Source organism: Heterodontus francisci, chromosome 29 (assembly GCF_036365525.1).
Source record: "Heterodontus francisci isolate sHetFra1 chromosome 29, sHetFra1.hap1, whole genome shotgun sequence".
In the NCBI taxonomy this organism is placed as follows: domain Eukaryota; kingdom Metazoa; phylum Chordata; class Chondrichthyes; order Heterodontiformes; family Heterodontidae; genus Heterodontus; species Heterodontus francisci.
The window spans coordinates 62147628-62172233 of record NC_090399.1 but is presented as its reverse complement, the minus strand read 5'-3'; the positions used below and the strand labels follow the sequence as shown (position 1 = coordinate 62172233).

General features: G+C 44.4%; 1 protein-coding gene across 1 annotated transcript; it reads right to left on the bottom strand.

The window, feature by feature from the left end:
- Window positions 1–1924: 1924 nt before the first annotated feature.
- On the bottom strand, window positions 1925–12365 carry LOC137345880 (probable G-protein coupled receptor 139). The gene is made up of 2 exons (XM_068009125.1): window positions 12299–12365; window positions 1925–2835 (listed from the first exon to the last, which is right to left on the bottom strand). The coding sequence occupies exons 1-2, from the start codon at window positions 12363–12365 to the stop codon at window positions 1925–1927; spliced, it is 978 nt and encodes a 325-aa protein (XP_067865226.1).
- Window positions 12366–24606: the final 12241 nt, after the last annotated feature.

The window sequence follows — 24606 nt, the reverse complement described above, 5'->3', positions numbered from 1 at the left end:
GGTCGGCCCCAACCCTGGCATTAAAGTCCCCCAGCAGGAATAGGTGTTCGGTGTTGGGGATGCTGCTAATGATGTTATGGAGTTGTTCATAGAACTGGTCTTTAGCTTCAGGTGGGGAGCAGAGTGTTGGAGCATAGATGCTGAGTAGGTGTACTGGACCAGAGGTGGTGAGCAGTCGGATGGACAGTATGCGTTCCGAGCCATTTGAGGGAGGCTCTATCATGCTGAGCAAGGAGTTTCTGATGGCGAAGCCCACTCCATGCTGTCTTGGTTCTTCAGGATCCCTGCCCTGCCAGAAGAAGGTGTAGTCTTGCTCTGCTAGAGAGCCACTCGCGGGAGGTGAGTCTCCTGAAGTGCTGCAATGTCCACATTGAATCTACTGAGCTCGTTGTTAATGATGGCGGTCTTCCGAGAATCGTTGATTTGTGTAAGGTCTTCTGACAGGCCAGGACACATAGTTCTGACGTTCCAGCTTGCAAAGCAAAGGGCTGGTACCTTCTTTCCTTTTTTCATGTTGTTTGGTGCGGTGTATCAGTCCACCTTTCGGGCAATGACCCTGAACTCCAAGCACCCATTGAAGCAGGCAGACTGTGGCGGGACAGAACCTTATTGACCGGGGGCTGCCCGGTTTGAGGCGGGCGGTAGCTGTCCAGTGAGGTGCAATGACCTCTCCCACCGACAAAGGCAACCCGTGGCGCCCAGTTTCTACGCCAATTTATCTGGACTTATAACCCATAACTGCTGCCTTCCGTGTTGTTTCAGTCGCTGTGAGGCAACTATGGAGTGACCTCTCCATGGCGCATGCCTGGGCAAATTTATGGAGGTTGAGAGTTGCCCAGTCGTCAAAACCCCCCTCTCGGCCTTTCTGGTGGGGTCCAAAGGAGTGCAGGACACGACGTTTGGCACCAGTATGGCTGCAGGAACTGCCGGAAACATGCCAAAGGTGACACATGACCGCCTACGGGGTTCCGCTCCGGATTTTCTGTTAGGGTTTACTCCCTTAGCCTTGGTCCCTCCCGAGACGCCCACAGGGCAGTGGGGTTGTTGGGGCCCCTACACAGGTGTAGGATGGTGCCGGTGGGAGGAGGGGATGCAAGGGGGAGGGGTAGAGGGAGGGGGTGGGGGGGTTGCAGGCGAAGGGGGTGCGGGGTGAAGATGGTGCGAGGGGGGGCGGGCTGGGACGGGGGTTGTGAGGGGGTGAGCTGAGAGGGTGGAGCAGGGAAGGGGACGGGGGTGGGGGGGTGGAAGGGGGGTAAAGGGGTGGGAGTGGGGGGGAAGCTGGTGCAGGTAATAAGCCATTTCCTCAGTGCCCACCATCGACGTCCGGAAAGCTCATCCACGTCCTTCGGGAGGTGAAGCAGACTTAGAGGTGATTACATTTGCTAAGGGTTTTTTTTTTTTGCAGTGGTTTAAATAAAGGCATGCAGCATTGCCGACAGTGCGCTGCAGATGCTCTCCGAGCCATCTCCCGCGGGCGCTTTGAAGTTGCGGCCGGGGGGTTGGGGGGGGGGGGCGTTCGTGGATTTTTTGGGTGTTCGGGGCACCTTTTCTCAGGACTTCTCTCGGGTCCCGCAGCTCCTTCTTCACCTCAATGGACTTACCGCATGCCGTGGCTGCAGACACTCTGGACTGTGAAGACAGCAGGATCGGAGATTGAAGTATCGGCAGCTGTGCTCGTCAGTTTCATCCGGATCAATTTCATTGAGAAAACAAAGAGAAAACAAAAACCTCTATTATCATCTGGATAATGTCACCGTTTCTACCTCGGTCACAGACTCCTACATTGAAAAACACAGTCTTTGTCTGATATTGTCCAACATTACAACTGGAGCAGAGTGGGCCAGAGATGGAGTCAGCAGAAGGCACAAAGAACACAGGATATAATATGAGATGTGATTCAGCTTCAATTCTGGGAATTCCTCTGTTATTTTCTTTGTTTCAATAATGTAAGTATTATCCTCAGTGGATATTTCATCCCATTCTTCAGCTCCTCTCTGAATTTAGTCTGGATCACTGCATAAATACACGTGTTTGTGCAGCAGCTCAAAAGCAGGAGCATGTAGCTGGTATAGTCTGCGATCATCATCGGGTCATTGAAACCTGTTGAATAATATTGGTTTGTAATTTGGATTAATAGGAAAACTATCACATACGTCATCCATAACAGTATGAAGTTTCCGGATATAGCGAACAGTAAAATGATAGATTTTCTTCTGCTCTCCATCTCCGGATCATTGTGATCCACGGCATTCCTGGTGCCCCTCAACCTCCTGCGGACTCTACTGGCCACTAAAATGTGTCCAATGGTCAGAGCATTGAGCAGTAATATCAGGAATGTTGGGAGCAGTGGGGTGAGACAGCGGTCAATCCAGCTAAATGCTACCCATGCAGTTAATGTGTAATACTGCAGCTTTTGATGGCAGCCCCAGGGTATGTTGTCGATTGTAATGTAGGGTTCAAATGTAAAGTACCAGGGAATGTTTTTCAAACAGAACAGCAGACACACAGTTCCTATAACTACAGCTGCCGTTTTCTCGGTGCAATATTTAGTCCTCAGCTTCTGGCAACAAATAGTAACAAAACGATCAAAAGTGAAAGCGACTGTTAACCAGACAGAAATATCAGTGGCTGCACGAACCAGGACGGTGTGGAAAGAGCACACAGGGGTGAGAAACAGGAAGGTAGTCGGGAAATAATAATCATTAATCCGATTTAACACCACGTCAGTGATAGTGACCAATAGATCCGCTGCTGCCATGGCGACCAGGTAGTGAGTGATACATCTGGAGAGACCACACTTTCCCCGGGACAGGATCACAATCGTCATCACATTTACTGCAAAACACAAACGAACAGAAAAAAAAGGATCATCCATCAGGATACAAGGAATGATTCAGGTCCACAGTGTTTAGTATGAAATGTCCTTTACTGCAGGATCATGGGATGGGAACTGGAGTTTACTGCTGCTGGAACTGTGTAATTGAAAAGATTTTGATATGAAATTGCAATGTAATGTATACAGTGTGGAGTAAATAAATTTAAAGAGATACCTTTAGCAAATAACATAGAACGAACCAAGTAGACTTTGTGTGGAATTTGCTCAGAGCTGCTCCCGTTCCACTGTAACATCATCGGACGTGCAGTGGAGAACGGAAGAGCTCGGGGTAAATTTCCAGCCATTGAACTGCTACAAGTAAGTTAACAGTGAGATAATAAACTATAAATAATTGCAAGAAGTAACAGTCCAGTGAAAGAACAAATGAACTAATCAAAAGAAAACATAAAAAAATTAATTGAAAATAAGTAATAAATGGTCAATTATAAATTGGAAGATAAATGATCTAGTAGGGAATCGTGAGAATGAAACCGGCCCAAAATGTGGTAAATGCTAAACGAGGACCGCCAAGAAATTAGATTAAACGGCGGGGTTTGGATCCGTGAACAGCAGAGGAGAGTAGATACCTGGTGAGGGAAATGGCCTAGAGTTGCCAGGTTATATTTTCAGACTAGCGGTAATGAGTAAAGACCGGTGAAAAACAGCTGCCAAACAACATATTACATGGTGAATTGCTGTGGATCAACTCGACCAAATAACAGAAGTTTCTGTTTACAAACCACCGGATGAACATTTCAGATGTTCAGCCGATTTCCCCTCTCTGGAAATTCATCGGCGATTTAAACAACACAATCCCATCTGAATAAAATCCAACAATGGCCGCAAAGTGAAGTTGAGATGTGAGCAGCAACACAACAATATTTCATCCGTTGATCCTCGGAACAGAAGAACTTTCCAAAGTAGACGATAGAAGAAGGACGACAATCCAGACCAGGATGTTGTCACCTCTGATATTGCAGGAAACCTCAGAGGGAGATGGTGGTGGCGATACCAGGATGGCTGCAAAGATCAGTGCAAGTGAGACCAGAGGTTTCAGGTAAAACCAGATACCTACCGAGAGTCACCTTCAGAGATAATGAGTAAGAAGGTGTTCCCTCTGAATTGGCCGAATCGCTCTGTAATATTAAACCGGTACATCAGCAATATTGAGAATCCATCTCCCTGGTGTGAAAGACTGTCCTGAAGTCCATCCCAGAGGATCGGGGCAATATATAAACCTGAGCTCCAGAACAAACAATCAACAATATAAGAGATATTCCGAATAGTTTGACTGGGATCCTTGGGATCTGCAGGATATTGTGTCCTTCAACAGTTTAACAATTTGATATAGAAAGAGGGTAAGCCGGAAAGTGAGAGAGAGAGAGAATACAACATGTACCAGAGACATTTCTGCACTGAAGAGACATCCTGAGCAGCTGGTGTCGAAATAATTAACTGTATTCCTCTAGAACTGACTTTGATAATAAACTCTTCGGTGTAAATTCTATCACAGGCGTTTCAGAGTGTATAAGCTTAATTTAATTCAGTGTTTGTGTGTGTGTGGTTGGGTGAGGAGTGAGTGGGACGGGTACCTTTGACACAGAAATGTCGTGGGAAAGTTCTAAGAAAAATGACTGTAGTAATCCGGAATCAGAGATGGTGTGTTGCTTCCCAGTCACTGCGAGAGATGGAGGTGAGGCATTTTCTTGAACCGTTGCAGTCCGTGTGGTGAGACTGCTCCCAATACGTTTTAGTTTCGTTCGTAACTTATTTATCTAAAATATTCTGCCATAAACATTGATCAATCATGCCACCTGTTTGTTATTCAAATAGTCATTGATTTAACAATTGTACCAGTTATTCAATGATTTATTCATTATAGTCCCCGTCTTACTTAGAGTGACAGTTTAAGGAGTCGTGACTCTGAATTAACAATGAATCTAATTATAAAACGATTACAATCATTTATACTTGTTTCTGTTTGTAAATGTTATGCAATGACTGGAAACAAAGCAAACAATGTCCATCGCTCACAGAATCCAACCACCAATGTCGCCTGTTAAGTCTAAAAATGTCATTATAACTGTTCCTTAATGCTTATCGTTTCCCAACTCTCGATTCCTTCAGCCTCAGCGTTCATTGTTCGTGTCATATCCGAAATATAAACATTATAATGTATTTTTCAACTGACATACAAAATTATCATGCAGTTTAGCGAGGATACATCTTTACTGAAGTTGGTGCACGATTGAAGCTTTGAATATGATGTTTGACCAGTGTGGTTTCAGGAAATAATTGGCAATACAACAATGTTACCAGCGACCTCAGCACAGAGTTCCTTGAACTTCGCAGTAATACCTAGCTCTGGTAAGTTTCACACACAGTGTCAATATGGGCCTTCACCTTCTGTCGGGAGGTGGTCACTTTGACTTCCGAGTGCACAATTAAATGTGAATTTGCACACAAAGCCCCACAAAATAATAATCTGTTTCGTGATATTCGTTTAGGAGTACTTTGTTCGAAAGAGTACGATAGGAAAGACATCACATCCGGTGGCGCAAATTGTGAGTCAAAAAATACTGATTTGGAAGCTACAGAGTTTGTGAATTTGAGGTTTATATAAAACAGCCTAGGAGTGTCTGTTATTCAACTGTGCAGCATGGCATTAGTACTTCTTGAACTATCAACCTGGACTTTCAAAAGGGTCTCGAAACCACATCCTCCTGACTCAGAGAGGAGAGGGGAACCACTGAACCACGGCTGTTGCAGTGAAGGGCGATGGAGATAAAGTGACCAGAGAATGTCCACAGGAGAACATTCAGCAAAGGCCCGTGTCGCTGCTGCAGATTAACTGGAACTACTTCATAATCTCATCATATCCCATTCTGTGAATGCTGTTCACATTCTGAAATAAAACCGTAACAGCCCGAGACTATTAATGTAGAAAACCATTGGTGTGTTAGCTGGAGTTTGAAAGAACGTTGTCCTATCAATAAATATATCCCAAATGGAAGATGGAGGAACGGCAGTGCATGATATTCTCGTAATTTCCGTAACAGACCTGAAATTAGCAAAATAATCACTTCAAAACGAACAGAGTAAATGAACAGAGAGAGCATTCATCGAGGGAGAGATGGATTTAGACCATCAGTAATACTTCAGAGAGACTTACTGGGAACTCGAAACTCAGTAAGAATAACATCAGAAACCATTTGTCCCGATAGAGGTTTCAGTTACACTGATTCCAGTCTTGCGATTAATGTTTCACTCATTTCAGAAGTTCTGATGATCTGGTGATTAACGCAGAGGAATATAAGAACACAAGAGGAGGTTATTCAGCCCCACAAGCCTTTCCCAACACTCCATTAGACCCTGGCTAATCTGTGCCTTAACTCCATTCATGTCTTGTTTCCATCGTCCTTTATATTCTTACCTTAAAAATCTATCAATCTCAGTCTTTAAAATGTAATTGAGCAAGCAGTAACAGGCTTTAAAGAGAATGAACTCCAGATTTCCGCTATTCCTTCCGTGAAAAATTCTGCTTTCATTCTTAAATGGCATAATTCTAATTTTAAGATTATTTTCCCTTGTTTTCGATTACACGGCGCCAGGAAACAGTTTACTTCCATCTACCCTTCAAATCATATTATCAATTTAAATACTTGGACTGTGTCACCCATCAAAATTCCGAACACAAGGGAACACGGGCTAAGTTTATGGATCCTGTCCTCTGAATTTGATCCTTTCAGCCCTGGTATCAGTCTGTTGAATCTGGGCTGAAACCCCCAGGCCACCCCCGCCCCAAAGCCAATACATCTACCCAGTGGGGCGCTGCCCCACTGAATGCAGTACTCCAGCGGGGGTCTGACCAAGACTCTGTACAACTGCATCTCATGCACAGTTTATCATTCATACATCCGAAAGATAAAGGAAAGTAACATTACATTAACATGCATCACCGATCTCTGTCTCCCAGCTCGCAACCGGTTCCGAAGAAGGGTCACTGACCCAAAACGTTAACTCTGCTTCTCTTTGCACAGATGCTGCCAGACCTGCTGAATGGTTCCAGCATTTCTTGTTTTTATCCCAGATAATCTTTCACCCCTTGCTTATCAGCTTAAGAATCTATCTACCTCTGCCTTAAAAATATTCAAAGATTCTGCTTCCACCATATTTGGAGGAAGAGATTTCCAAAGACTCACTACCCTGTGATGGAAAAATAAAATCCTCATCTTTGTCTTAAATGGATGACCACTTATTTTTAAACAGTGATCCCAAGTTCTAGATTCTCCCACAAGAGGAAACATTCTTTCCACATTCACCCTGTCAAGACCCCTCAGGGTTTATGTTTCAATCAAGCTGCCTGTTACTCTTCTAAACTCCAGCAGATACAAGCCTAAACTGTCCAAGCTTTCCTCAGAAGACGACCTGCCCACTCCATTAGTCTAGGAAACCGGCTCCGAACTGCTTCCAACGCACTTACATCCTTCCTCAAAAAAGGAGACAAATAATGTACACAGTATTCCAGATGTGGTCTCACCAATGACATGTATAACTGAATCATTACCTCCTTATCTTTGTATTCAATTTCCCTCGCAATAAACGGTAACATTCCATTTGCTTTCCTAATGATTTGCTGTACATGCATACTAACCTTTTGTGATTCATGCATTAGGACACCCAGATCCCTCTACATCTTACAGCTTTGCAACCTTTCACCATTTAGATAATAGTTAATACACGTGCACAAGATGACATTGCATGAAGATAACAATTTGGGGTTTTCTACAACAAAACTTCTGTTCATAGCGCGCGTTTATGGTAACTAAATGTGCCAAAGTGCTTCACAGGAGCATTATGAAGCAGACTGTGACACAGAACCACATAAAGAGATATGAGGTCAGATGGGGAGACAGTGGTACAGTAGTCATGTCACTGAACTAGTAATGTAGATACCCAGGCTGATGCCCTAGATGCGGGTTCAAATCCTATCACAACAGCTGGTAGAACACAAATTCTATTAATTAACAAATCTTGAATTGAAAGTTAGTCTAAGTAATGGTGCTATGAAACTATCATTGATTGTTGTCAAACCCATGTGGTTCACTCATGTCCTACAGGGAAGAAAATCTGCTTTCCTGATGTGATCTGGCCTACATGTGACTTCAGACCCACAGCAATGTGGTTGACTCTTAACTGCCCTCTGAAGTGACCTAGGAAGCCATTCAGTTGTCAAGGGCAATGAGGGATGGGTAATGATGCCAGCGATGTCCATATCCATGAAAGAAGTAAAAAAAATACCAAAAACTTGGTCAAAGTAGTAGTTTTTAAGGAGTTTCTTAAAATACAGCGAGGTAGCGAGGCTGACAGTGTAGAGAGGAGATTTTGCGGGATATTATAAGCATATTATGATCCCAGTAAGCAGATCATATGCAGAAAGTGGCGGAATGGGAGGAACATAGAACATAGAACATAAAACATTACAGCGCAGTACAGGCCCTTCGGCCCTCGATGTTGCGCCGACCTGTGAAACCATCTGACCTACACTATTCCATTTTCATCCATATGTCTATCCAATGATCACTTAAATGCCCTTAAAGTTGGCGAGTCTACTACTGTTGCAGGCAGGGCGTTCCACGCCCCTACTACTCTCTGAGTAAAGAAACTACCTCTGACATCTGTCCTATATCTATCACCCCTCAACTTAAAGCTATGTCCCCTCGTGTTTACCATCACCATCCGAGGAAAAAGACTGTCACTATCCACCCTATCTAACCCTCTGATTATCTTATATGTCTCTATTAAGTCACCTCTCCTCCTCCTTCTCTCCAACGAAAACAACCTCAAGTCCCTCAGCCTTTCCTCGTAGGACCTTCCCTCCATACCAGGCAACATCCCAGTAAATCTCCTCTGCACCCTTTCCAAAGCTTCCACATCCTTCCTATAATGCGGTGACCAGAACTGCACGCAACACTCCAGGTGCGGCCGCACCAGAGTTCTGTACAGCTGCAGCATGACCTTGTGGCTCCGAAACTCGATCCCCCTACTAATAAAAGCTAACACACCATATGCCTTCTTAACAGCCCTATTAACCTGGGGGGCAACTTTCAGGGATTTATGTACCTGGACACCAAGATCTCTCTGCTCATCTACACTACCAAGAATCTTCCCATTAGCCCAGTATTCTGCATTCCTGTTACTCCTTCCAAAGTGAATCACCTCGCACTTTTCCGCATTAAACTCCATTTGCCATCTCTCAGCCCAGCTCTGCAGCCTATCTATGTCCCTCTGTAACCTATAACATCCTTCGGCCCTATCCACAACTCCACCGACCTTCGTGTCATCCGCAAATTTACTAACCCACCCTTCTACACCCTCTTCCAGGTCATTTATAAAAATGACAAACAGCAGTGGCCCCAAAACAGATCCTTGCGGTACACCACTAGTAACTAAACTCCAGGATGAACATTTGCCATCAACCACCACCCTCTGTCTTCTTTCAGCTAGCCAATTTCTGAACCAAAGCACTAAATCACCTTCAATCCCATACTTCCGTATTTTCTGCAATAGCCTACCGTGGGGAACCTTATCAAACGCCTTACTGAAATCCATATACACCACATCCACGGCTTTACCCTCATCCACCTGTTTGGTCACCTTCTCGAAAAACTCAATAAGGTTTGTGAGGCACGACCTACCCTTCACAAAACCGTGCTGACTATCGCTAATGAACTTATTCTTTTCAAGATGATTATAAATCCTATCTCTTATAACCTTTTCCAACATTTTACCCACAACCAAAGTAAGGCTCACAGGTCTATAATCACCAGGGCTGTCTCTACTCCCCTTCTTGAACAAGGGGACAACATTTGCTATCCTCCAGTCTTCCAGCACTATTCCTGTCGACAATGACGACATAAAGATCAAGGACAAAGGCTCTGCAATCTCCTCCCTGGCTTCCCAGAGAATCCTAGGATAAATCCCATCTGGCCCAGGGGACTTATCTATTTTCACACTTTCCAAAATTGCTAACACCTCCTCCTTGTGAACCTCAATCCCATCTAGCCGAGTAGTCTGTATCTCAGTATTCTCCTCGACAACATTTTCTTTCTCTACTGTAATAGACGTGATATCTACTGACGTGATATATAGTTAAACTCTGATCTTGAATTAGAAACAGCAAAACAAATACTTCAGAAGAAACACAGCAATTTGAAGAATACGCAAAACGAGCGGTGATACAGTTAAACCCTGCATAAAATAAATAAGTTTAGAATCCGTAACCAGGAACACAAAGAATCGCTTGGTCAAATGGATGCACAATAAATTAAACTTCATTTATCTATGAGAAATAATTATGAATATTGCTGCGGGACACCGAGATCTAACTGACCCCGTGAGCGGATACATTCAGAGAAACCCTTCGAAATACAGGAGTGAATCTTCCAATGGGAGCATTGGGCTGCATTGGCCCTGAGGTTAGTGAGAGTCAGTGAGACAGTGAGACAACTCACTTCACTCTTCTCTTCCTGTGTAACATCTTTAAATAGGCTCAGCAGAATTTCAAAAAACAACAGCCGGAGCATTGGAGTTTAATGTCGGTCACATTTCTTCAAAAATAAATCTGTAAAGGTTCAGTGTCCTCTGGAGATGGGGACTCGTTCCACTGATTGTGAGATTTTACTTTCACACCTCAAGTGGGGAATTTGAGTCCGTGGTACAGTAAGGGTTAAACTGCACCATTTTCACACACTGGGCTCTGTCACATTAAACTGTAAATGTGAGGGAGAAGAAAGTAACAGCGACATAGATTACAGGGCGATATAATGGAAGTGTTTAAAGTTATGGAAGAGTGGGAGAAGGTCGATGGAAGAACATGGTTTCGAAAAAATGAGACAGTGAACACCGGGATTTGTTCAGTCCCATTATTCAGATATTCTCACTGTTCTCGGTCTGTTTCCACAATGTGTTGGATCTTATTCCTGATGATAACAATCCACTCCGAGTGTGGATTTGTGCTCCGTGAAGGAACACAGACTCTCCCTCTGATCTTCTCTCCTGTCCGGTTACCAGCCTGTTCTCAGTTACCTCTTCTCCCACCGAGCGGATACTCTGTTCCCTTCAGCCGGTGGGAGGCAGCTGGTTTCTGTCCCAGACCTTCCTGCAGGTGGGGCAGGGAATTCAATGCAGCGAAAGAGTGACTGCAACACTGCAGCGGGAGGCAGCAGAGCTGAAAGATTAAATGGAAGATATTTGGAACAGAAAGCAGGAGAAATTTCTTCACAAAGAGAGTTGGGAAACGGTACAGTTCAGTTCCAGGATTAGGGGTTGAGGCAGAAACTATATCCAGATACAGAGTAGATTGAACAGGTGGATGGAGGAAGAGGTGGTGAATGTTTAGGGGGACAGGGTGTGGAAATCTGATTAGGATATCTTCTATGTACAAGAATCTGGAGTTAAATTACATGGTATTTGAGAGGACCAGTGATTTGACTGGGTGGACGGACATGCTCAGAGTGCAGCGTTTTTGTATCAAACTGCGAGCGTGAGATTGGTCAAATCCGGATGGTGAAAGCTGAAACGAGTTTCTCAACTGGGGCAACGCAGGACAGTTTCACAGAGTCCCGCTGCAGTGTTTAAATCACTCTTTCACTGTGTTGAATTCCCTGCCCCACCTGCAGGAAGGTCTGGGACAGAAACCAGCTGCCTCCCACCGGCTGAAAGGAACAGAATACCCGCTCGGTGGGAGAAGAGGTAACTGAGAACAGGCTGGTAACCGGCCAGGAGAGAAGATTAGAGGGAGAGTCTGTGTTCCTTCACGGAGAACAAATCCACACTCGGAGTGGATTGTGATCATCAGGAATAAGATCCAACACATTATAGAAACAGACTGAGAACAGTGAGAATATCTGAATAATGGGACTGAACAAATCCCGGTGCTGACTGTCCGTACTCACAAGTATATATCTGTCAGCAGATCTGTCCCCAGCAGAAATCAGAGGGGGAGAAACTGGGGCATTTTATAAAACAGTGAAGGAAGAGTAAAAGTTATTGCTTGTCAGATATTACTGATTGTTACTGGAATGAAGGAGAGGAGAGTGAGTCTGTTGGGCAACGGAAAAATTAAACTGAAATAATCCGTTTTATCACACACTGCACTGATTCTCAGTTCAGACGGAACCAGTTTGAAGATGTTAAATGAAGAAAATAAGCTGCAGGCTTTGATGGAGATTTAAAAGAACATTTTAACGTCAACAAATAATCTGTAATGAGGAGAGGAGAGTGGAAAATACAAGGAATGAGGTTCTGCTTTTGGATTGGCGTGAGAATAAAAAACAGTGAAAAGGAACAGTTACCGAGATAAGAGCAGGAATACAGTTAACCTCTACTTTGTACATTTAGTGACTGAATATAATCACTTACCTGGGATTCCAATTGCTGCTATAATCGGATAGTAAATCATTCCTGTCTGGACAAGTGGTGCTAACATTTTAAATGGATAAAAGCTCAATGGAACTCTCATTCTGTCTGAGAAGTGATGGTGACTCTTGCCGCTGGACACGAAACTCCAACTAACTGTGAGATGAGAGATGAAGAGAAATCCCATATTTATTATTGAGAGACACCTCCCGTGAGATCCTGAAGCAGGGGAGCATTGACATTACTTCCAGTCATTTGAACAAGCAGCCAACTCCCTTCACTGTAATAAAAGCAAAATACTGCAGATTTGGGCTGCTCTCGTTTTACGCAAACAGACATTGTAATTGTTTGTTTTTAAAGAAACAGCCCAAAATCGGAATTACATTTTGTCCGCATTTCTATCTAACAACATACTGAATGCCCGGCCCTGACTGCATCACTTCTGTGCGTTAAACAAAAGCAGCTTTGGTTTCTGTTGTTATGTGAATCGGTTCATCTTTGTCGATGCACCCACCATGTGAATTCTCAAACTGATTTTAAGGTTTTGCACCAGCTCGGCGATGGAAACTTATCCGTTTTTTCAAGCGGGTAGAGGAGCCGTAACTGAATTAGAAAGTTATGTGTTCTGACTGTGAACAGTTCTGGCTTTGCACTCTTTTGGGCCTCCTTATCTCGAGAGACAATGGATACGCGCCTGGAGGTGGTCAGTGGTTTGTGAAGCAGCGCCTGGAGTGGCAAAAAGGCCAATTCTGGAGTGACAGGCTCTTCCACAGGTGCTGCAGAGAAATTTGTTTGTCGGGGCTGTTGCACAGTTGGCTCTCCCCTTGCACCTCTGTCTTTTTTCCTGCCAACTACTAAGTCTCTTCGACTCGCCACAATTTAGCCCTGTCTTTATGGCTGCCCGCCAGCTCTGGTGAATGCTGGCAACTGACTCCCACGACTTGTGATCAATGTCACACGATTTCATGTCGCGTTTGCAGACGTCTTTATAACGGAGACATGGACGGCCGGTGGGTCTGATACCAGTGGCGAGCTCGCTGTACAATGTGTCTTTGGGGATCCTGCCATCTTCCATGCGGCTCACATGGCCAAGCCATCTCAAGCGCCGCTGACTCAGTAGTGTGTATAAGCTGGGGATGTTGGTCGCTTCAAGGACTTCTGTGTTGGAGATATAGTCCTGCCACCTGATGCCAAGTATTCTCCGAAGGCAGCGAAGATGGAATGAATTGAGACGTCGCTCTTGGCTGGCATACGTTGTCCAGGCCTCGCTGCCGTAGAGCAAGGTACTGAGGACACAGGCCTGATACACTCGGACTTTTGTGTTCCGTGTCAGTGCGCCATTTTCCCACACTCTCTTGGCCAGTCTGAACATAGCAGTGGAAGCCTTACCCATGCGCTTGTTGATTTCTGCATCTCGAGACAGGTTACTGGTGATAGTTGAGCCTAGGTAGGTGAACTCTTGAACCACTTCCAGAGCGTGGTCGCCAATATTGATGGATGGAGCATTTCTGACATCCTGCCCCATGATGTTCGTTTTCTTGAGGCTGATGGTTAGGCCAAATTCATTGCAGGCAGACGCAAACCTGTCGATGAGACTCTGCAGGCATTCTTCAGTGTGAGATGTTAAAGCAGCATCGTCAGCAAAGAGGAGTTCTCTGATGAGGACTTTCCGTACTTTGGACTTCGCTCTTAGACGGGCAAGGTTGAACAACCTGCCCCCTGATCTTGTGTGGAGGAAAATTCCTTCTTCAGAGGATTTGAACGCATGTGAAAGCAGCAGGGAGAAGAAAATCCCAAAAAGTGTGGGTGCGAGAACACAGCCCTGTTTCACACCACTCAGGATAGGAAAGGGCTCTGATGAGGAGCCACCATGTTGAATTGTGCCTTTCATATTGTCATGGAATGAGGTGATGATACTTAGTAGCTTTGGTGGACATCCGATCTTTTCTAGTAGTCTGAAGAGACCACGTCTGCTGACGAGGTCAAAGGCTTTGGTGAGATCAATGAAAGCAATGTAGAGGGGCATCTGTTGTTCACGGCATTTCTCCTGTATCTGACGAAGGGAGAACAGCATGTCAATAGTCGATCTCTCTGCACGAAAGCCACACTGTGCCTCAGGGTAGACGCGCTCGGCCAGCTTCTGGAGCCTGTTCAGAGCGACTGGATTGGACAACAATAGAAACTAATAAACTGAGCAGAAAGTCGAATCCCCACCACCGGAACCCTATATGCACTAACTCATGAAATACAATTAATCTAAAATATCAGGTAGAAATAGATCATCATGAACACTGGCTTGGGAAATCCACAGTTTCACTGAAATTTACATTCTGTGAAGGTTGCAGCTGATGTTAAAAGAGATCCCATTCAGTTCTAAGAAGCTATCGGGAGTTGTACAATACTGAAATAGGGTCTGACACATTTGAAGGAAAATCTCTTTGGAAATCTACATCCCCCCGGATTCTCTTTCCGGTGGTGGGGATTCGACTTTCTGCTCAGTTTATTAGTTTCTATTGTTGTCCAATCCAGTTAGCTTCACTTTGAACTTTCCAGTGAAGTAATAGAAGGGGGGAGTGTGGCATTGTTAATCAAGGAGAGTATTACAGCGACAGAAAGGACATTTGAGGACTCGTCTACTGAGGTAGTATGGGCCGAGGTTAGAAACAGGTGAGGAGAGGTCACCCTGTTGGGAGTTTTCTATAGACCTCCGAATAGTTCCAGAGATGTAGAGGAAAGGATAGCGAAGATGATTCTCGACAGGGGCGAAAGTAACAGGGTAGTTGTTATGGGGGACTTTAACTTTCCAAATATTGACTGGAAATACTATAGTTCGAGTACTTTAGATGGGTCAGTTTTTGTCCAGTGTGTGCAGGAGGGTTTTCTGACACAGTATGTAGACAGGCCAACCAGGGGTGATGCCACATTGGATTTGGTACTGGGTAATGAACCCGGCCAGGTGTCAGATTTAGATGTAGGTGAGCACTTTGGTGATAGTGATCACAATTCGGTTAGGTTTATCTTAGCGATGGGCAGGGACAGGTATATACCGCAGGGCAAGAATTATAGCTGGGGGAAAGGAAATTATGATGCGATTAGGCAAGATTTAGGATGCGTAGGATGGGGAAGGAAACTGCAGGGGATGGGAACAATCGAAATGTGGAGCTTATTCAAGGAGCAGCTACTGCGTGTCCTTGATACGTATGTACCTGTCAGGCAGGGAGGGAGTTGTCGAGCGAGGGAGCCCTGGTTTACTAAAGAAGTTGAAGCGCTTGTCAAGAGGAAGAAGAAGGCTCATGTTAGGATGAGACGTGAAGGCTCAGTTAGGGCGCTTGAGAGTTACAAGCTAGCCAGGAAGGATCTAAAGGGAGAGCAAAGAAGAGCAAGGAGAGGACACGAGAAGTCATTGGCGGATAGGATCAGGGAAAACCCTAAGGCTTTCTATAGGTATATCAGGAATAAAAGAATGACAAGAGTTAGATTAGGGCCAATCAAGGATAGTAGTGGGAAGTTGTGTGTGGAATCAGAGGAGATAGGGGAAGCGTTAAATGAATATTTTTCGTCAGTATTTACAGTAGAGAAAGAAAATGTTGTCGAGGAGAATACTGAGATACAGATGACTAGGCTAGATGGGATTGAGGTTCACAAGGAGGAGGTGTTAGCAATTTTGGAAAGTGTGAAAATAGATAAGTCCCCTGGGCCAGATGGGATTTATCCTAGGATATTCTGGGAAGCTAGGGAGGAGATTGCACAGCCTTTGTCTTGATCTTTATGTCGTCATTGTCGACAGGAATAGTGCCGGAAGACTGGAGGATAGCAAATGTTGTCCCCTTGTTCAAGAAGGGGAGTAGAGACAGCCCTGGTAATTATAGACCTGTGAGCCTTAATTCGGTTGTGGGTAAAATGTTGGAAAAGGTTATAAGAAACAGGATTTATAATCATCTTGAAAAGAATAAGTTCATTAGCGATAGTCAGCACGGTTTTGTGAAGGGTAGGTCGTGCCTCACAAACCTTATTGAGTTTTTCGAGAAGGTGACCAAACAGGTGGATGAGGGTAAAGCCGTGGATGTGGTGTATATAGATTTCAGTAAGGCATTTGATAAGGTTCCCCACGGTAGGCTATTGCAGAAAATACGGAAGTATGGGGTTGAAGGTGATTTAGAGCTTTGGATCAGAAATTGGCCAGCTGAAAGAAGACAGAGGGTGGTGGTTGATGGCAAATGTTCATCCTGGAGTTTAGTTACTAGTGGTGTACCGCAAGGATCTGTTTTGGGGCCACTGCTGTTTGTCATTTTTATAAATGACCTGGAAGAGGGTGTAGAAGGGTGGGTTAGTAAATTTGCGGATGACACAAAGGTCAGTGGAGTTGTGGATAGTGCCGACGGATGTTGTAGGGTACAGAGGGACATAGATAGGCTGCAGAGCTGGGCTGAGAGATGGCAAATGCAGTTTAATGCGGAAAAGTGTGAGGTGATTCACTTTGGAAGGAGTTGCAGGAATGCAGAGTACTGGGCTGATGGGAAGATTCTTGGTAGTGTAGATGAACAGAGAGATCTTGGTGTCCAGGTACATAAATCCCTGAAAGTTGCGACCCAGGTTAATAGGGCTGTTAAGAAGGCATATGGTGTGTTATCTTTTATTAGTAGGGGGATCGAGTTTCGGAGCCACGAGGTCATGCTGCAGCTGTACAAAACTCTGGTGAGACCGCACCTGGAGTATTGCATGCAGTTCTGGTCACCGCATTATAGGAAGGATGTGGAAGCTTTGGAGAGGGTGCAGAGGAGATTTACTAGGATGTTGCCTGGTATGGAGACAAGGTCTTACGAGGAAAGGCTGAGGGACTTGAGGTTGTTTTCGTTGGAGAGAAGGAGGAGGAGAGGTGACTTAATGGAGACATATAAGATAATCAGAGGGTTAGATAGGGTGGATAGTGAGAGTCTTTTTCCTCGGATGGTGATGGCAAACACGAGGGGACATAGCTTTAAGTTGAGGGGTGATAGATATAGGACAGATGTTAGAGGTAGTTTCTTTACTCAGAGAGTAGTAGGGGCATGGAACGCCCTGCCTGCAACAGTAGTAGACTCGCCAACTTTAAGGGCATTTAAGTGGTCATTGGATAGACATATGGATGAAAATGGAATAGTGTAGGTCAGATAGTTTCACAGGTCGGCGCAACATCGAGGGCCGAAGGGCCTGTACTGCGCTGTAATGTTCTAATTCTAATTCTAAGGTGAAGACTTGTAACATGAGCACATTAAGACCATTAGCAGGCCATTCAGCCTTTCAGTCCTGCTCCGCCATTCAATTAGATCATTGTGATCTGCAGTTCAGCTCCATTCCCATCTGCCCCCTTCCCGCCCCCACCTTTGCTCCATATCGTTTGCTACCTACAGCTTAAAAAAAATCACTGCCCTGAAAAGCTATAAATGAACCCGCAGCATTCACAGCTTTTTGACAAGTGAGTTTTAAATTTCTACCTCCCTTCGTGTCAAAAAGTGCTTCCTGATATCACTTTTGAAGGACGTCACTCGCATTGAACATTCATTGTACAGAATTATATAGAATTTCCAGCACAGAAGCAGACCACTCGGCCCATCTGGTCTCTGTTTATCCTCTACAGGAGCTTCCTCTCACCTCTCTTTATCTAACACTATCACGATGACCTTCTATTACTATTACACACATTTCATCTGAAAAAATGAGCTTCCTTTTAAATACATCGATGATATTTGCCTCAACTGCTCCTTGTGGTGTGAAATCCACAATATGTTCCATTGTGCTTTATTCTTCCAGCAGAGGAAAGAGTTCTCTGTATCTACCCTATAGAAACATTTAACATTTGTATTCACTTCTCAATGAGCAGCCCTCAATCTCTTCCACTGAAGGAAATATAAACCATATGTTTTCCACCTCTTCTCATAATCTAACCCGTTTTAACCCGGTATCATTCTGTTGAATCTGTGCTTCATCCACGACAAGGTTATTATATCCTTCCTGAACATTGATTCCCAGAACTATAAGCAGTGTTCCTGATTGGTTCTGAACAAGTCTGTCTCTAAATGAAGAACTGAATAATTGCATTTGTATTCCAGCCAGCATTCTGTTGGCCATTTTGATAACTTTTTTATACTTGTTTTTAATGATTTTTGCACTTGGACTCCCAAATCTTTCTGTTGTCTACAGCCTGAGGCTGACCCAGATTTTTATTCTTCGTGTATTGGGTGTGAGCATTGCAGACAAGGACAGATTTTGTTGCCCATCCCTAATTACCCTGAAGAATCTGGAGTCCATCCATTTTAGCTACACCAATAGGACTGTTTGGAAAGTAGTTCCAGGATTTAGACCCAACGGCAGTGAAAGAACAGCGATATATTTGTAAGTCTGGATGGTGTGTGACTTGGAGGTAGAAGGCAGGTGGTGTTCCCATGTATTGGGGTAAAAACCGTGGGTTTGGAATGTGCTGTTGAAGGAACCTTCATGAGTTTCTACAGTGCATCCGGTAGATGGTATACACTGCAGCCACTGTGCACCAGTGGTGGAAGGAGTGAATGATAAAGTTGGTGTATGGGGTGTTGATCAAGCGGGCTGCTATGTCTTGGATAGATTTGTAGGTAGATTTGGGGAGTCAGATTTTAGCTTAACGTGACCATTTTTATATTGTATCCATTGTCATGAATAACAAGGTCAAGGAAGCCTTTTTAATACGAACAAGTGACCAATTAAACCATTTTCTATTGTGTGTTAACTGATGCATAGTTACCCATCAGGAAACAGATGATTGTAAAAGTAATGAACTTTGATTCAGTTATAATTAGTGAATCAATAATCATTTTAGATAGAATGTGTTTTCATTTAAAGCTTATTAAATTTACTTACTGTAATTTTCTGTTTCTGTGTCAGAAAGTGCAGTTTCAGCAAAAGGTGTTCATCATTGGACTTTTCTAGGATCCTGATAAAGCCCATGAGATGGTACATCGTGACTTTCAAGAGTTTGGCTTTAATGAATGGAGAAGTTGTTTAAGATCAGATTTGGAGACAGTTTGAAACCAGTCCATTGTACTCGAACGAACACAGGTGGCCGTTAGTGGAAGACATCATTAAAAACCAATTAAGTTTAGCTAGCAACAACTAGAACCAATTATTGTTTTACAAGAGTCTGACTGAGATGGTGTGATGGTCATCCAGATGTTAAAAACAGGGGTCTTGCAACATTTTGTCAGGCAGGGAAACTAGAAGAGCTCGGAGGTAAAGGCACAGACCATCAGCCACGTTCATCCACCTGAGGAGAGATCTGGACCAAAGAAAGAGAACCGCCTCACTCTGTGACCAAGTTCACCTGCTGGAGCTGGAAAGTTATATTCCCAAGTCTGCTAAATATAATTTTACTTTCAATTGTTAAGTATTGTTTTACTCTCAATAAACATTCTGGATTTATTAATCAAGTATCCACTTGCCTGAATTGGTTAATTTCGTGCTTGAAGTGATTGTCCGCAACAAAGATTTCAGACTTTCAGGTGCGACCATGGCAGGACTAGAATAAACAGGAGAACTCTATTAATAAAGAATAATGCTGTCTCATCAAGGAGAGTACTACAGAAGGAAGGAAGAGGGTGTCTTTTCGGGAAGTGATCACCTTTATTGAAGGACGAGTGGAAAATAAGAAGTTGAGGGCAGGAAGACTCCGGGCCTTCTGGCATTTGGAACGTACTTTGTTGCCGCGGAAGATGACAAGATTATCAGGAGAAAGAATCGAAAGATCCAGGAGTTACAGCAGCTGCTGGAAAAACAGAGAGAGCAAAATGGTCAGGTGTTAGAGGCCTTAAGTATCCAAATGGATCAGCAGATGTTAAGTCTGTCGACCCGTGTTCGCGACCGAGAAAGAGATACCGACAGAACGGCTGATATGCGACAACAGCAGAACTATTCAATTGTGACTGCTGGGGCAGTGGATGTTGAAGCACAACAGCTAAGACAGGGACTTGCCAAGTGCAAGGCAGAAAATGAAAAGCTTCAGTTAGACCCAGGGGACGCTGGAGGTGTCCTTTGAGAATACATTAACCAGTGAGAGCTGGAGGTAGATTATACTCAGTGTCAGTTATGGATTTGTGAACTAGATTGACAGTTAGGTAGACAGCGGGCTGTGGTCACTACCGTTACCAGGGGAAGTGAGATACCGGATATATGACAGTCTGACCCAGAGCGTGTGTGTCTGACTGGGAATAGCCTGATCCCTCACCGCCCGCAGGGATGACCTGTCCCCCACTGATAGGAAGAAGGAGCAATCCAGTAACACCTTAAAATGCAGTTCCTGTGGAGTATACTTTTGTCAGATACACAGTTCAGAGTGTCTGAATGTCCCGGTTACAGGCCTTGTCCAACCTTTCCTTATACTGGAGGCTATTGAAGTCATTTTAATGCACCTAGTTACCAAGGTTCACCATTTCTGTTGTACCCTCCGAGCATGGTAGTTCATCAGACAACACACAGTAACATCCTTCTTTATTGACAGAGTAGTCCCGTGTCCCGCTTCCCCTTCCACCTGAAGAGAAAGTAGAATCAGTTCTGTCACTGCAGTATCAAAGAAGACAGTGAAAAATCAAAACGGTGACGTGGGGCATGAGGAGGAGCAATCCGTTCTCCTCACCATCACTGAGATACAAGTGTAAGAGAGAGCAAATGTCATGGTACAAGTGTCAGAGAGAGCAAATGTCATGGTGCAAGTGTAAGAGAGAGCAAATGTCATGGTACAAGCGTTAGAGAGAGCAAATGTCATGGTACAAGTGTAAGGGAGAGCAAATGTCATGGTGCAAGTGTAAGAGAGAGCAAATGTCATGGTACAAGCGTTAGAGAGCAAATGTCATGGCACAAGTTTAAGAGAGTTGGGAACAGTACAAGATGGAGATGATGTCTTGAGGTAAATAGGCGCTGGCAGATTTTAGACGGGGTGATTCAGAATTCGAGGATTTGGACCTTAGGCGAATTCCTTTATCTGCCTGTACAAGAGCTCTAAAGGATAATGCAGGCCCACATGTTTATAATCCATAGACCAATGCGGAAATGGTAGATCACATTTTATGCGTCCTCGGGATTATGGGGGTAAATATAACTGAAAAGATACATCAGACTCAGCAACGCCCAGATGAGTCAGCTCGCACCTTCTCCAACTGATTATATTCTTTGAATAAACGTTCCCAACATTGTCGCCCCTCGAACCATCCACGGAGAGAAAAATCAAATCAGTTTCAAAAATATGTTTTTGAAGCAACTCCATCCAATGGTTCGGAGCACTCTGGCAATTTTGACCAAAGCGACCGAACCATGACACCAAGGCGAAGCCAATACCATCGAAGTGGAATCCGTCATTGGAGACCAATTTGCTATTATGCAGTCGGTAAATACTGTCCGACCAAGAGCATCTGTTGTGAAGAGACACCAATGAAGCGGGTTTGCCCCCTGGCTGGATGTGGGGTAACAGCGTGATTGTGATGGGGGTCCGATCATCTCTGTTGTTTTTGAGGGGGACCAGTAACAGACTGTGTTAATTGATACGAGCTCCGTCATCACGATCATCCACATCCCACACCCTGAATACTATACAGCAGTGGGAAAGGGTCCACATCACTGACAGGTTTTACCGGGAATGATACTCTGGTGTGGACAGGAAAGGCTTCTGAACTCCGGTTAGGGGGCTTTACCTGCACTTTGCCATCACCAGTATATCTGACCATACCGGCAGGAAAGGGGAATAGTGGGAACTGATGTGTTAAATCAGTACGGAGCAATTATTGATTATAACCGTAATTGTATGTGTCACGGATCAGGAAGTAAAAATGTCATGGTAATCTCAGATGTTCAATATGTCTATGCAGTCAAAAAGGCGTGTGTGTATGAACCTCCTAGGCTTGATAATATTCAGATAGATCAGCTGATTCAAAGACATCTCGTTACTTTTGCAACCAGCAAACTTGACTGCGGGCGGATTGAAAGAGAGGAGTCCATCAACAGACCTCCTCACCCATTAATCAAACAATACTAGATCTCCAGAGAAAGTCACTCCTGTATCAGAGAAATGATTCAGTCCCTCATTAATCAGGTCATTGTGAGACCAGGTATTTTCACAGCGAGCTCACCAATTTGACCCGGAAAGAAAACTGATGGCAGTTGGAGATTAACTATCGACCATTGTAAACTCAAATCCGTAACCCCAGCCTGTTCCCCTGTTGTGTGAGAAATTCCCACTCTTCTATAGAAAATACCAGTTGGTTCGAAGTATTTCTGCACATTGGACATTTCTAATGGGGTTTGGATCATCCCCATTAAAAAGGAAGATTTGTATAAATGTGCCTTCACATTCGAGAATCAAAGTTGCAATTGGATTTATCTGAAACAGGGATTCCCCAATGGCCGCACAATTGTTCATCAACGATTGGTAACAGCCCTGAATGATTTTTACAGACCAGTGTTCCTGTTGCAGTATGTAGACGATGTGTTGCTAGCAACCAAGACTGGAGACGGGCCTTTGTCATCGCTGGACCAACTGTTAACAATTTTGACTCAGGCGGGTCTCAAAGTCAATCCGCGTAAAGCTCAGTTATTTCAAGAATGAGTTACAATCGTCGGATTTTGAATCGCTCTGGAGGGAATGAGCGCAGATGGCCACAAATTCGAAATCATCTCGAGACTGCCGCTCCCTCAATGTAAAACCGTACTTCCATCATTTTTGGATTTGGTTAGCTGTCAGTGAAACTGTATTCCTGACTTTCCCGGGATGGTAAAGCGGCTGTCTGAAGTTTTGATATCCAGTGGGACTGGATACCTTGTCACACTGAAGACAAAACAAAACTTCAAATGGTCTTCATGCAAGCTCTGAGTTAAATCATGCCTGACCCTACTCAGCCATTCCAAATCGAGGTCACATCTACAGAACAAAGTCCATCCGTTGTGCTTTATCAGAAATATGTGGGAAGACTGCAGCAAATTGCATTTGCGGCAGGGATCCTGAAAGGGGTTGAAACTACGTATTCTGCGTGTGAACGTCACCTGCTGGACACGTTTTGGGTCATCCACCACGTTACATATATCACAGTTTTGCAGCAGATCATTTTACACTCACCACACACAACACTGAATTTACTAATGACGCCAGGAGACTCATTGGTTTCATCTCAACTATAAACAAGTTGACTTTCAACTAACTGAACTAAGATCTTAATATTACAACAAAAAAGATAACGTTATTACCACTGTTACTGACTTATGAGGGCAATCCTCATAAGTGTCCACTGCCTCTTAACTTTGATTCACATCCTGTCATGAAAGAACCATCGAGAGCGCCCTGGATATATTTGTGGATGGTTCCTCCTACCACGTGCGAAACACGCTGAAATCGTATCAGACGCTAGTTCAGCCTCAGCTGGAGTATTGCATCCAGTTCTGGGTGTCACACTTCAGGAAAGATGTTTAAGCATTTGGAGAGATTAGAGAAAAAAAATCACCAGAATGCTACCAGGGATGAGGAAGTTCAGTTGTGAAGATAGATTGGAGAAGTTTCTTTTTATTAGGTCATTGGATGTGGGCGGTGTTGGCTAGGCCAGCATTTATTGCCCATCCTTAATTGCCCTTGAAGTGTTGGTGGTGAGCTGCATTCTTAAACAGCTGCAGTCCTCAGAATGTACCCACAGTGCTGTTAGGAGTTCCAGGACTTTGACCTGACGACAGTGAAGGAACGGTGATATAGTTCCAAGTCAGGATAGTGTGTGACTTGCAGGGGAACTCGCAGGTGGTGGTGTTCCCATGCACCTGCCGCCTTTGTCCTTCTAGGTGATCAAAGTCATGCATTTGGAAGGTGCTGTAGAAGGAACATTGGTCAGTTGCTGCAGTGCATCTGGTAGATGGTACACACTGCTGCAACTATGCATCAGTAGTGAAGGAGTGAATGCTGAAGGTGCTGGATGAGGTGCCAATCAAGCAGGCTGCTTTGCCCTGGATGGTGTTTTAGGAGCTACACGCATCCAAGCAAGTGGAAAATATTCCATCACACTCCTGACGTGTGTCTTTAGATGGTAGACAGGCTTTGTGGAGACAGAAGATGAGTTACTCACCCCAGAATTCCCAGCCTCTGATCTGTTCTTGTAGCCATAGTTCACTTTCTGGTCAATGCTCACCACAGGATGTTGACAGGGGATTCAGCAATGGTAATGTCACATCAAAGGGTTATATTCTCGCTTGTTGGAGATGGTCATTGCCTGGCACGTTTGTGCCACATATGTTACTTGGCACTTATCAGCTCAAGTCTTGCTGCACCTGGACACGGG